The sequence below is a fragment of the Melospiza georgiana genome, chromosome 2 (genome assembly GCF_028018845.1).
Source record: "Melospiza georgiana isolate bMelGeo1 chromosome 2, bMelGeo1.pri, whole genome shotgun sequence".
Lineage (NCBI taxonomy): Eukaryota > Metazoa > Chordata > Aves > Passeriformes > Passerellidae > Melospiza > Melospiza georgiana.
Genome location: NC_080431.1, coordinates 70,408,142 through 70,420,952, shown reverse-complemented (window position 1 = coordinate 70,420,952; position 12,811 = coordinate 70,408,142). Strand labels below are relative to the sequence as shown.

The window sequence follows — 12,811 nt, the reverse complement described above, 5'->3', positions numbered from 1 at the left end:
CGTTCCGTCACGTCCGGCGGCCGCGCGGCCCGGAAGCGCTCGGCGGGCGCGCCCCGCGCGGAGCCCCGGCGGCGCTGGGACCGCGGGTACCGGAGCGGGGCCGGGTGGGGCGGACGGGAGAGCCGCGGGGCGGGCGGGCATCGGCCGATGTCTTGCGGGGCGGTGCGGTGCGGCCTGCCCGGGGTGATGCGGGCCCCGCGGAGGGGAGCGGGGCCGGTGCTGCGGGCCGGGCCGGGCCGGGCCGGGCTGGGCTGGGCTGTTGTGGCGGAGCAGAGACTCTGCCCCAAAGTCCGGGCTGCTCTCCAGACCCTTTGTTGGTAAAGTGAGCAGCGTTCCGAGTGCGCTCAGCAAAGCCCCGTGCAGTGCTGCACTGCAGCGTGAAGGTGGTGCCGTCCGAGGGTCGGGGTAACGCGGTGCTTTTTAGCGTGGATGTTATCTGTGAGTTCTGGCAGAGCAGGCAAAGCCCGGGTTAGCAGAGGGTCACTGAGTTTTCCCTTGAGTTTTGCTGTTTGTTGACACCAGCATCATCCATCAGATAGTTTTATTGACAGTGCACCGATAACAGTTACAGTTGGCATAAATACTGTTCTACAGATGCTGACTGAAAATGAATAAAGACAAGCAAGCTGATGAGGACGATGATGACAGCGAGCTGTTCGAAGACTTCACAGAGCATTTTAACCAACTTGAACTGCTGGAGACGCACAGGCATTTGATTCCTGTAGGAACTCAGAGCTGTTGGTCAGGACAGTCTGATGATGATGATGATGAGCAAGAAAGAACGGAGGAATGGTACGAAATGCAAGAAAAGAAAATGGAAAAACATCCAGAGAAATTGCTACTCTGGGCGGCTGAAAACAATCGGGTAAGGCACTTGCTCTGTTCACATATGTAATTTACAAGAATGTTATTTTGAGCTTGTCTGTAGACTCATTCACAAACAAAAATTTACCTATACTTTTCTTTCTTTCTCTGAGCTCTTCTGATTTGGTTTTGCAAGCCACTCTATGTAAACCATCCCCCTTTGTAGCCCGTACACACTGAAGCGTCTCTGGATCCATTGGCTTTTAGAACAAATTTTGATTCCAGTTCAAAGTTCAAGTAACAGCACTTTTCTTTAACTTCTCTAAACTGAAAGCATGCTAGGCTCTTCATGGCAAGTAAGCCTTTTAACTGGGGTGGAGAGGCTGTACCTGAGATTTTATAAGTGCTTCTGGCACTGACAGAAATTAAACTTCAGGACCTTCAAAGCCATGTGGTGGTGTTCGCAGGGGTCCCAGGACGAGGGAAATGATGAGAATCTTGACTCCATGTTTCAGAAGGCTGATTTATTATTTTATGATATATTAAAAGAAAATGATATATTAAAACTATACAAAAGAATAGAGAGAAAGGATTTCATCAGAAAGCTAGCAAGGAAAGGAAAGGAATGGAATGATAATAAAATCTTGTGACTGTTCAGAGAGTCTAAGCTGGACTTTGATTGGCCATTAATTAAAAACAACCACATCAGACCAATCAAAGATGCACCTGTTGCATTGCACAGCAGCAGATAATTATTGTTTACTTGTCATTTATGAGGCCTTCCAGCTTCTCAGGAGAAAAGGATCCTGTCAAAGGACTTTTCATAAAATATGTCCGTGACAAAAGCCATACATCTTGTTTCATAGAATCACGTGAAGTTCCCTGTTTTCTTTAAACAGCTGGGTACGGTGAAGAGGCTCCTGACAGAAAAGCTGGCTCCAGTGAACGCTCGTGATGAGGATCAGTACACTCCTCTGCACCGAGCTGCCTACAGCGGGCACCTGGACGTTGCACACGAGCTGGTGGCCCAAGGGGCCGACGTGCACGCGCAGACCGTGGATGGCTGGACGCCCCTGCACAGCGCCTGCAAGTGGAACAACACCAGCGTGGCCGCGTTCCTGCTGCAGCAGGGCGCGGACATCAACGCGCAGACAAACGGGCTGCTGACACCCCTGCACATCGCTGCAGGAAACAAGAACAGCAGGGAAACCCTTGAGCTCCTGCTGATGAATCGCTACGTGAAGCCAGACTTGAAAAACAACTTGGATGAAACTGCCCTTGACATTGCAAGGAGGACTGATATATATCACTACCTTTTTGAAATAGTAGAAGACTGCATAAACACTGTGTCCCCCTAAAAGCTTGTGAATGTGAGGTTTTCTGCCTCTTTCTTGTTAGTCTTCTGCATGCCTGTCGGTGGTGGTCTGTCTCTTTGCAACGAGGTTTTAATGTAAGATATTTCAGTATTCTCCTCAGGCAAAATGTCACCTCCTGCAGCGCAGTTCAGTGGTCACGCTCGTACTTTGAAGCGTTCCTGCAGTTAGCTGAGGTGGTCAGAAAGTCTCAGTAATTCCTGTGAGTTTCTGTTTAATAAGTGCAGATTTGGAGAGGCCTTTGTAAGTTGTCTGTAGTGTCAAAGCAGGAGGGAAAACTGGAATATTTACTTGATGTGAAAAAATTCTGGCTTGGTTATGCAGACTTTATTACGACTCACTTGAAAATTATTTTTTGAGACATTCTAACTTTTTTAAAACTGCATGAAAGCTCAGAATGAATGTAACTTATTTGGGTGATACACAAAATGTTTAATGAACCTAATGTAAGGCTTATTATAAAATAAAATATCTAACTCAAAATATTTTGTCATATTTTTAATTAAAAGTCCATTTATCAATGCAATCTGTTCATAAATCAAACACATTATTCATAGGATAGAAAGTAGTTCTGGTTTATTTTTTTCCTGGTGCTTTTCAAGGAAGGGACTTTCTATCAAGATCCTCTTTACTTTTCCCTTGCAATTAAGTTGCATAAAGACTTAATGTCAAGAATGTGGCATTAATTGGAAAAAATGAGCCACAACCATGTGAGGATAAACAGCCAGCATACTGTCGTGTCTGTAGTTACAGGTAATTTAGTATTGCCCTTTGAGTTAGTACACTAAAATTTTGCCATGGTGAGGGCACACAGTATGTTTTTCAGCTTCAACTTTGCCATCTGTAATTTAGAAGTGGAGAAAGTTACTTCTCTGTTAAACAAACTGAAAATTGAATGTAAGTGCTGAAGTACTGTCACTATGAGAGCTGTAGTAAGCACTGTCCTATGCAGATGTCTTACTGAGTGATCCCAAGCTCCTTCCACTAACATGCGGCACAATTGTAGCAGTAGCAGCCGGGTTGGGATATGTTGGACCACATTTAGTGCTCTGATCAAGCTACTATTGAGGGCATCTTGGTCACCCACCTTTTAGAAGTAGTGTGTAATGTTCATCACTTTCTGTTGGAAAATGGAAACACAGCTTCTGAACTATGAATGATGTAACATGATTTTAATGTGTATTATTTTTAAAAGTTTGGTTTCAGGACATCAGTGGAAGAAGATGAATATACCTTGAGATGCATCAAGGAATAATAGAGACGTGGGTTACAAGCCACTTCAGTCCAATATGCAGCGCCTGAAGATGCTTCATTTTATGACCAAACTAGTACTTTTGAGTATCAGTAGATAAACATCACTTAAACTGAATTCTGTCGTTCTTCACCTCAGCCCGGCACCCTTCCGTAGGGCAGGCCCTGGGTGACAGCCCACAGCGGTGCAGAGTTCGCGATGTGCGTGTCCCGCTCCCGCGGCCATGCCGAGTGACACAGAGGGGCAGCTGGTGCTGGCACCCGGAGCTGTCCGGCACCCCGTGCCCGGGCCCGCTGTCCCGGGGCTGCCGGCTGCCCCAGCCCGCCTCGGGGCCGCCCCGGTGCCCCGGGAGCGGCAGCGCCGCGGCGGCCCCGCCTGCCGGGCAGCCTGGCAACGCCCGCGCCGCAGCCCGGCCCAACCGCCCGGTAGCGGCAGCGGCAGCGGCAGCCATGAGGGCGGCGGACGGGCACGCACCCGCGGCGGCGGCGGCGGCGGCCGGGGAGCCGGGCAGCGATGTCCGCGGCGAGCAGCCCCGTGAGCACGGCCGTCCCCGGTCCCCGGCCAGCCCTGCCCCAGCCCGGGCCCAGCCCGCGCTGTCCCCTCGGGAGCCCAGCCGTTCCCCACTGATGTCCCCCTCACTGATGTCCCCCAGCACCGCGGCGGGTGCTGGCTCTGGTGCCGTGGGGCGTCCGCATCCCTCTCCGGCTCCCTGGAGACTTCCTGCAGCGAGGACATCTTCTCAGATGCCTCTCCATCTTCGGCCCTGCCCTGGGATGTCTGTCATGGGGAAGGCACGGTGGCCGGCTCCCCAGTGGCCCTGGGCTGGCCTTGGCTACCAGCAGCCCCATCTGGGAGGACACACCAGGGTCCTGTCCTTACCATCCTCCTGTCCTGGGGAGTAGGGCCTGGCTGAACACCGTCATATGTTTGTAAATGATTTGGTTCACTGTGTATTGAAGATGGATGCAGGGTAGCATAGCTTGACAGTTGCATTCAGCAAAGTACATCAGCATTCAGGGGATTTATAATAACTGGCTGTTTTGTAATATATTTTACTAACAGGACAGAAATGTGTATATGTTGAGCCACCTAGGAGAGTTAAAGAAATACTGGAGGAGCACTTTCATTTACAGGAAGAAGAATGCAATGTTAATCATCCATCTGCAGGTAATCCTCCTTACCAGCAAATGGCAAGTGTTTGTCAGAACAAGTGATTGTGGCAAAATTAGAGAACATTTATGTAATACCATGCAGAACATTTAGAAACAGCAGAATTGCATATAGTCTTTATTACTTTTTTCTCTCTGGTTTTGCTTTTTTTGGTGAGAAATTAGGGGACCAGAAGAACACAGATAATTCCATATGATATATCAGTTTAATAAACCAGAAACAATTGCCAAGCAATAGGGAGGTTTTGTTACCTTTCTCTTTGAAAGAAATGCTGTAGTACATTTGCTTATTAGTACACTTGTGTAGGATTGAGACCCATTTCTAAACTCACTCAAAATGAATTTAAAACAGTTGGATTCACAGACAAAAATGTACCTAAATTAGATAATATAATCAGTACCTATCAGATGTAAAGACCATTTGAGCCTGCAATTCTTATTACTGTGACTAGGCTCTGTAGGGAATTATAGCACACACCTGCAAATGACTGACTTGGGTAGCCTCTGTGTGTAGTAAGCAGAGGAAAAAAGGCACTTTGGATATTCTTTTGACTTGTCCTAGACACCTGTCATTGCATGTGTCCTGCTCTAAAAGTGTTCTTTTAGCAGATATTAACACTGGTCTGCTCAGTCTGCTCATGTGCCTAATGTTACTGAGAGCTGATCACAACTATTTTTTCTGCATTCATCTGCCAAATTCAAATTCAAATTGTCTGGAGTATTTCAGTCTGGCTGAATAAATGGATGTTACTTTATATGCTCTCATGACTTTTGAGGAGTGTCCCAAAGAATTGTATGTTACAAAGGCTTAAAGTACAAAGATAATAGAGAAACACTACATAAATATTTGTTACAGGACTGTATAATATGGATCTACAACAAGCTCAGTACAGAAATGGTATGTACAGCATAATGTTATAGGCATAGCATAACAATGATGAATGATGAATATGGTAAATATAGATGCTGGTGTACAGATTATTCAGTGAATACTGAATTCATTTTTTCAGCTTTTTGGACAATTAGAGATGCTTACTAAGTGGCCTGGGCTCTGATAGACAACAGTTGTCAGGTTGGATGGTTACTGATTTACACAGTTTAGACTGCTAAAGTGTATTGTTTAAAAGAAATTAGATGGCTAGTAAATTGTAATCTTTAAAATAAATTAGCTTTTAATTTTGTTCTGATGGTGATGGCTTTGGTTTTTTATTTGTTTGCTTAGTTTTTTGTTTGAGTTGGGTTTTTTGGGGAGGGTATGTTGTTTTCTCTATTTTTATGAGAGTATTTGGTATTCCATTATGACCAAAAAAGGATGCTGCCTGCATCAGTATTACTGCTGTTTCTTGTTTATTATAGACAATAATAAACTGAATAATTAACTGAAGCTATATCCTGCTTCAGTTGGGTGCCTGAGTAGTCCTAAGAGCTTCTATAAACAGTAGAGAGCATTGCGTGCCTTTAGCAATCTGAACTTCTCTCTGAAGATGTCAATCTGTTTTCATTAACAGTGGAAGAATATTATTGTGTAGTTTCATATTAATTTTAGAACAAGCTGAAGTAATCAGTTATAAAGCTAATATTTTGCCAAATTGTTAACAGTGGCTCTGGAAGGAGTTTGGAATGTGAAGAACAATTTCTCCATTAAAAGCCTGAAACCAGTGTCACAGAACAACAGTGATTTACTTTTACAGCCTCAATTCTACTCAAGACATGCAAGAATGAAAAGTAAGAGTCAATAATAAGAAACTTTCACTATAACACCTCATTTTTATGTTGCAGGGCATCTTTCTGCAGAGGTAACCCATCTCTTCTTTTAGTAAGTAGGCAACAGACTTTGAAATCTTTGCAGAAGAAATCAGTTCAGGGCTGCTGTGTTGAGTCCCCTCATTTCATATTCTGAAACATTTTTTAAAGGTTCCACATCTATTCGTGGAATAATCACTTGGGTTCTACTGATAGATGGTGAGTGTTGGTTTCATGTTCATTATGAACCTTATTGTTCTTAGCATACAGCCCTAAGAAATTCAATTGTTTGGAAAAGCACTCCTCCAGCACACTTCCTGAAAAGAGCTCGATCCAGGTATTCTTTCAGGCATTTTAGTATTTGCCTGCAATGGTCAGCTGGTGCTCTGGGAAATGTGTTTCTCTCTTTACAATCTGTAGAGTGTGGCTTTTGTGGAGCACACCTGTTCTTTATAGCTTTTAGCTTAGTGTCTGCTCCTCACATTCTCTCCTAACCTAACTCTCTTTAAACTCTAAGAAAACAGAGGTATTTTGCTTTTTAAGAGGAATATTTGTAGTGCCACGAGATTGCAGAATATATGAACTCAGCATATTTTGCCTCTACATGAAGCTCATTCCCACTGTTCTTGGAGGATAGTGGTTTAAAAATACAGGTTTAAAAAACATGACTAGCACCTCTTTCTTCCTATCTTGATCTTGTGGGATCAGGAGATAGTGGCATCTTAGTTACAAGAGCAGCATGGATTAGGCTATTACTGGTGTGAGAAGTGTTTAACCAGTACAGCCTTCTGCCACACTGCCTTTACTTTAGAGTTTCTTACTTGTAGGAGCACTTTAATTATAGAACAGACCTAACAACTACAGAATGACTCAGAGTTTTGAGATGTTAGCATAATTTTAAAGCTCATGTACCGCAGGCTTCTAATCAAGGCAAACAGTTTTCAAAGATCATGATCTTCTCCATTTCCTGCTCAGAACCCTGAAGAAAGAAGAGCTTTAAAACAAAACAGTTCATCGAGATTGATGTAGGTGCTGAAAATCTGTGAATTTCCTTTGGGAATTTGAATGAGATTTCATTCCCAGGGACTGCTGCTGGGGACAAGTGGTGCCCTCCTCACTAGCTATGCTGCCTGTTTTGCAGTGGGCAGGCAGGCCTCATGAGAGAAGAGGTGGCAGAAAAGATACACAATGGGAAAAATCTGGGAGCAATCTGGCTTCAGCTCCTGTGTTCACTAAACCATCTCCATTCATGCATTTTTTTCTGTGTAAGGATCTGGGGAAGAAAGGAGAGACTGGTGGGGAGATGGAGTGGGTACAGGCTGTAGAAATGGACAAAAGGGAAGAGATGATGAGAGAAGATGAGCCTGCTGTGTTTAGTGCCAGAGGAGAGGAACCAGTGAAGGAAAAGGAAGAATCACTGATAAGAGAAATGAAAGAGGAAATATACAGAAGGTTAGAAATTCCTGAAGGAAACAGAAAAGAGAATACAGTTCAGGAACACAGAGATAGAAACTGTAAAAAATGAAAGGAAAATATGCAGAAGCTATAAATAGAAGAGAGAAAAAAATATTCATATTGCTGAATTTACATAAGTAAATGTATTTTCCTTCTTCCTTTTTCTGTCTTTCCCTAAAAGTGACCAGTGGTTTGGAGGGCTCACTATGTGGTGTCTCATCCATCCTTAGAGCAGAAATTGTCTTTTTTACAGATTGCTGAATGTCAGTGCTTTGAAGACCTGAGGCTGCTTTGATGTGTCAAATCAAACATCAGCATAACTAGCTACCTTTGGAAATGTAGATGTTTGTTTATCAGATTTTTAATAAAGTTCTACTTGAATATGGAGCTATTTCCTTTTTGTTGTTTTATTCACATCCTCATACTACTTTTTAATCTGATGTTGTAAGTAGTCAAATCTGAACTGTATTTCCACCAGTGATGAAAACATCACAATCCAAAGATTACAAGATGTTCTTGCTGAAAAACGTGCATCTGTGAAAACACGTTTTCATAGTTTTCTCTTTTGCAAAGTGATTTTAAGTTCCAGCAGATGGTTTTAATATAACTGATGAAGTGCCTCATAATGCTTTAGGCTGAATTCATCCATTAAACTGAGCATTTCGAAAGGTGTTGCAGTAAGGCAGAAAAATTATAAAAGAAAGGCCTCAAAAAATCAGGCCTGCTCTGTTAGATCAGTGGCTAATCTGTAATTTTTTCTAAGTGAAGCTAGCACTTTGCAAGTTCCCATGTGAAAACAATCCTGGTGTGAACAGTTTGTTAACATAACAATCTATTCCCGGGTGAAAAACAACTAGCACCTGCATAAACATTAAATCTATCCCCTGAGAATCAGTGAAGAAAATAGGTAAACAATTTAGGAATAGAAAGATTCGATAGACAAGAAAAATTCCTTTTACTAACCAACAGAGTAATTGGCAAGAAAGCTACTAACCAATTGGAGTCACACATGAGGTCTGTAAAACTAAAAAAAGGAGAACAGGCAGCAATAAAAAAAAAAGCCTTTGATACATTGCTTGGTGTGTCATTTCTGTCTGTCTCTACAATGACAAGAAGGCAAGAGTTTGTGATTCAGTATCTAGCCTGATTTCATGAAAGTTTAACATAAATAGGCCTCTCTCCATGTAAGAGCTATCATAGTCTCAAAGAACCACAGAGACAGCATGGAACCTGAAATAACTAACCTCTCATTCTTAAACCATTATTACAGTGAGGTAGCACCAAACGAATAATAGTTTGCTTTGTATTATTATGCCACTTACGAAACAAATCTAGATCCTTCATACTGTATAAAACCAGAAAAGATACGGAGTCCTCCAGAGGCAGTTTCACCATGGACCTCTGTGTGCTACAGGGGCACAGCTGACTCACCATGGCTGCTCCTGGAGCTCCTCCTGCCCCTCCTTCTCCACTGACCTCGGGGTCTACAGGGCTGTTCTTCTCACACATTCTTACTCCTTTCTTCTCTGGCTGCAATTGTTTTGGTGCAGTACCTTTTTCCTTCTTTATTTTGTTATCCCAGAGGCATTATCACCATTGCTCATTGGCTCAGCCCTGGTTAGCAGCAGGTCTGTCTTGGAGCCAGCTGGTACTGCCTCTGTTGGACACAGGGGAAACTTCTAAAATTCCTCACAGAAGTCACTCCTGTAGTCAGCCCCTGGTACCAAAACCTTGCCTAAGAGGTGGAGATGAGATTTGTTTCTGGGCCTCTCAGTTCCTCTGGAAGTATCTATAACACACTGAATATTTTTTAAAAAGGAAGCCTCAGTGACAACTTTGTGAAACTGGAATTTGATTTCCTTTGGGTTTTTTCTACAATTATCTGTGAATTAAATCAGATGTTTGCCCTTTGATTTTCTGGATCTCTGCTCTGACATTAGAAATTTGATTTTATTTTTGTATCAGTGAGAAGGAAAAAAAGAGAAAAACCAAAACCAAAACAGCCGCTCAGCAGGTTTCAAGCCAATTCTTCTCAGTGTTTCCATTTGACTTCTAAATAAAAAAGGTTGTTGTACTGAATATTGTACCTGAGACACTAGAGGGGTGGCTCCTTTTGAAAATACTGTTCTTGCTTTCTAGATGCAAATTTGATCATGAATCACATAATAATGTTTGAAAAGCACTGGATTTTTGGAAAGAGACTTCGGTTAGGCTTGTTGCACCTTGCTTCTGCTTTGTTTCATTTTACCCTACTTTCTTCTCCTTGCTTTCCCATTCTGTTTCATAATCTTGTTTTAAAATTTTCCAAATGAGAAGACTTCCTGGCTCTATCCTGAATTCCTGCACTAACTCAGTTTTGGTGCAGCATTTGGTGCTCATCTTCGCCCTCTGCCTTTTTGTGTGACCTTCTACAATAGAGAAATCCCTGTTAGATCTTTTCTACTGAATATGTTACCTCACTTATGAGGCTGTGGTAATTCTTACCTAGTCTGATATATTCATATTCATGTTTGTGACCTTTTTATGTGTCTCCTCTTTTATTTGAATAAAACAAAGCAATTTGTTAAAATAGAATCTTGCATAATAATAATGCTATTAATATTACTGTGATATTTATAATATTTTATTAAATAGGGAGTTGGGTAATTAAAATTAACAGCGCTCACATTTTATCATAGTGACTTTTTACTGTCTAACAGTTTGGCTCTCCTTTTCTCTTTTTTTATTTTATTATTTCATTGCCAAACTCAACACTACTGTTTTGAAAGACAATTGTTATCATTGCTTATATCATTACATTATTGCCTGTATTAGTACCAGTGATTAAACACTTGTATTTTTCCAAGGCTACATCTACCTTATTAAGTAATGAGCACAACAGGAGAGGGTCAAGTTATTAAAGCAGTTGGTATTGAGAGCCCCATAACTAGATTATGTGTGGTTTAGAAGATTTGCTTCAAATTAGGGTAGTTTTGTCTCCAGGACTGAGATATGACCCCAACCCCTGATGTTCAAAGATGTCCAAAGAGAAGTTTTGTCACAAATCCTTGCTCTCTGTCCTGGGAGATGCTCCCTGGGTAAAATGAGAGCATCAGTGCTGGTTGCACATCACTCTTGCCACTATGGTTGCACAAGGTGAAGGTCAGTGCTGAAAAAACCCAAGGAAGATTGAAATTATTGATAACTGCTTACAATTATCCACAGAGTCAAATTCTGGCTTGCTGGTACCCACACATGTGTCAAAGTGTTTGAGGATTGTGTGGGACTGCTAGGAAAATTTTTCTGCTCTGATTTCTGCTCTGGTCTACACTGGTGAACAACAAAGCTGTGCACTTCAACAGAAAACTGAAGCGTGTCCTGGACAGGATCTTTCATTCACAGTGTGCACAGTAAATTTTTTCATGCCTGTGCCTTGGCCTGGAAATATTAACTTCTCATGGTTTTAATCCAGCATTGCTCACAGTCACAAGTGAAACTGTAGCCAGGCAGAATATGTTAACACTGCCTTTGTTGCATATGCAGAAACATGAGTTTGTCTGTCCAGAAACTGTTCAGGCATCAGCTTTCAACTGGATCTTCTCATAATATTTCCAAATTTTAAATTTCCAAGCAGAAAGATCATAATCCTACATATGAAACAGAAGGAAATCAAATAACAGACATTTAGACTTCATGCTGAAATACAAAGTGTATAATTTATACAGAACAAAACTTTTATCACACCTTTTCATAGAGAATTTAGGTTCTTGGCAAAACTTGCATTGAAACCATGGGGACTATTTATAAAGAGACTGCAACATCATTCTTAGTGTCATTTTGGTACCAGACAGCATCCTTCCTCCTATGCTTTGAAGTTGATCTCATTTTCTTATGATGAAAAACTTCACAAGGTTTCCCCTCCTGACAGAATGTCTGGGTTGATAGCTCTGGCTGAAAACACAACCATGTCTTACAGTACCTTTTAAACTGCCTTTGTAAAACAGTTGACACATAGCTTCAAACATTTTTCCAGGCTTAAATATTTCTGAAGTGTGACAAAACAGAGTGAGTCAGAGTAGAGGAGGAAGCCAGTTGGGAAGTTCCAGGCAGAAATATTTACTGCTGTTAGTGATGGCATCTATTCAACCTTCAAATAGGCAAAATATTTTTTATTTTGCAACAGCTTCATTACTAACACACATTATATTATTTTAAATTCCTGACTATCAGCAACATGAGAACTTGCTGTGATTTCCATGGAGCAGTAAAGCACTCCCAAGCTGCATATACAGTGCCAAGAAGCCTGGGTGGTCCTCAGTCCATGGAGCTATCTCCTGGACTGGTTTATCTCCAAAGCACACAAAACCAGATGTGTTCCCTGTGGGAGGTCTTCAGGCATCTGGCAACACTACTCAGCCTTCATCATGTTGTATTTCTCAGTGATGTCCACGGAGTTTTTCCCGAGTCAGAGCGAAAAAAACTGCTTGACAAAACCCTGCCAGCACAAAGTAGCTGAAGTGATTGTGTCATGGATGTGCTGTGTATGATGGCAGAAATGAGGCAAACTGAAGCTGACATGGGTAACTGCCAGGCTGGTATTTATTTCTCTAGATAAGAAATGAGACATTAAGAAGGGGAGAGAAACATCTGACCTACACACAGATCTGAGGACACCTGACTTCCAGCCTTGGTCCTGACAGTGAGGACCTTCATCACTGTCAGCGGGTCATCACTGTCACTCCCTACATCCCTCACTCTACAGCAACACATCCCATCTGGGTCTTAAATTTACCACACCAAGATTTCTAGGAATCTGCTGGACTTCTAGATGAAGGGCACAATTATCATTGCTTTCAGCAGTGACTATGATGAATACCCAATTAAAATGTATTTCTGCTGTTTCCTATACTGGGAGGGTTTGAAGACAGCAGCAACAAAACAGTCGGACCTGTGATTTGTAAAAATTCTAAAATATATCTCAAATATACATTTCGTCTTGCTCTAGATATAAATTCCATAAAGATTTTTTAACTAGT

At 42.2% G+C, this 12,811-nt stretch overlaps 2 protein-coding genes across 2 annotated transcripts; both read left to right on the top strand.

Annotated features, from left to right (window-relative positions):
* Positions 1–20: 20 nt before the first annotated feature.
* Positions 21–2,660, top strand: ANKRD49 (ankyrin repeat domain 49). The gene is made up of 3 exons (XM_058018767.1): positions 21–86; positions 595–865; positions 1,704–2,660. The coding sequence occupies exons 2-3, from the start codon at positions 608–610 to the stop codon at positions 2,160–2,162; spliced, it is 717 nt and encodes a 238-aa protein (XP_057874750.1). The 5' UTR covers positions 21–86; positions 595–607; the 3' UTR covers positions 2,163–2,660.
* A 314-nt stretch (positions 2,661–2,974) lies between these two features.
* On the top strand, positions 2,975–4,331 carry LOC131096879 (skin secretory protein xP2-like). Its single transcript, XM_058045521.1, has 2 exons — positions 2,975–3,074; positions 3,568–4,331. The coding sequence occupies exons 1-2, from the start codon at positions 2,975–2,977 to the stop codon at positions 4,329–4,331; spliced, it is 864 nt and encodes a 287-aa protein (XP_057901504.1).
* Positions 4,332–12,811: the final 8,480 nt, after the last annotated feature.

Coding starts and splice junctions, on each gene's coding strand:
- ANKRD49 (XM_058018767.1), top strand. CDS start 608: ATGAATAAAGACAAGCAAGCTGATGAGGACGATGATGACAGCGAGCTG. Junction 866..1,703: donor GGGCGGCTGAAAACAATCGG/GTAAGGCACTTG, acceptor TTCTTTAAACAG/CTGGGTACGGTGAAGAGGCT.
- LOC131096879 (XM_058045521.1), top strand. CDS start 2,975: ATGGTGAGGGCACACAGTATGTTTTTCAGCTTCAACTTTGCCATCTGT. Junction 3,075..3,567: donor AAACAAACTGAAAATTGAAT/GTAAGTGCTGAA, acceptor TCTTCACCTCAG/CCCGGCACCCTTCCGTAGGG.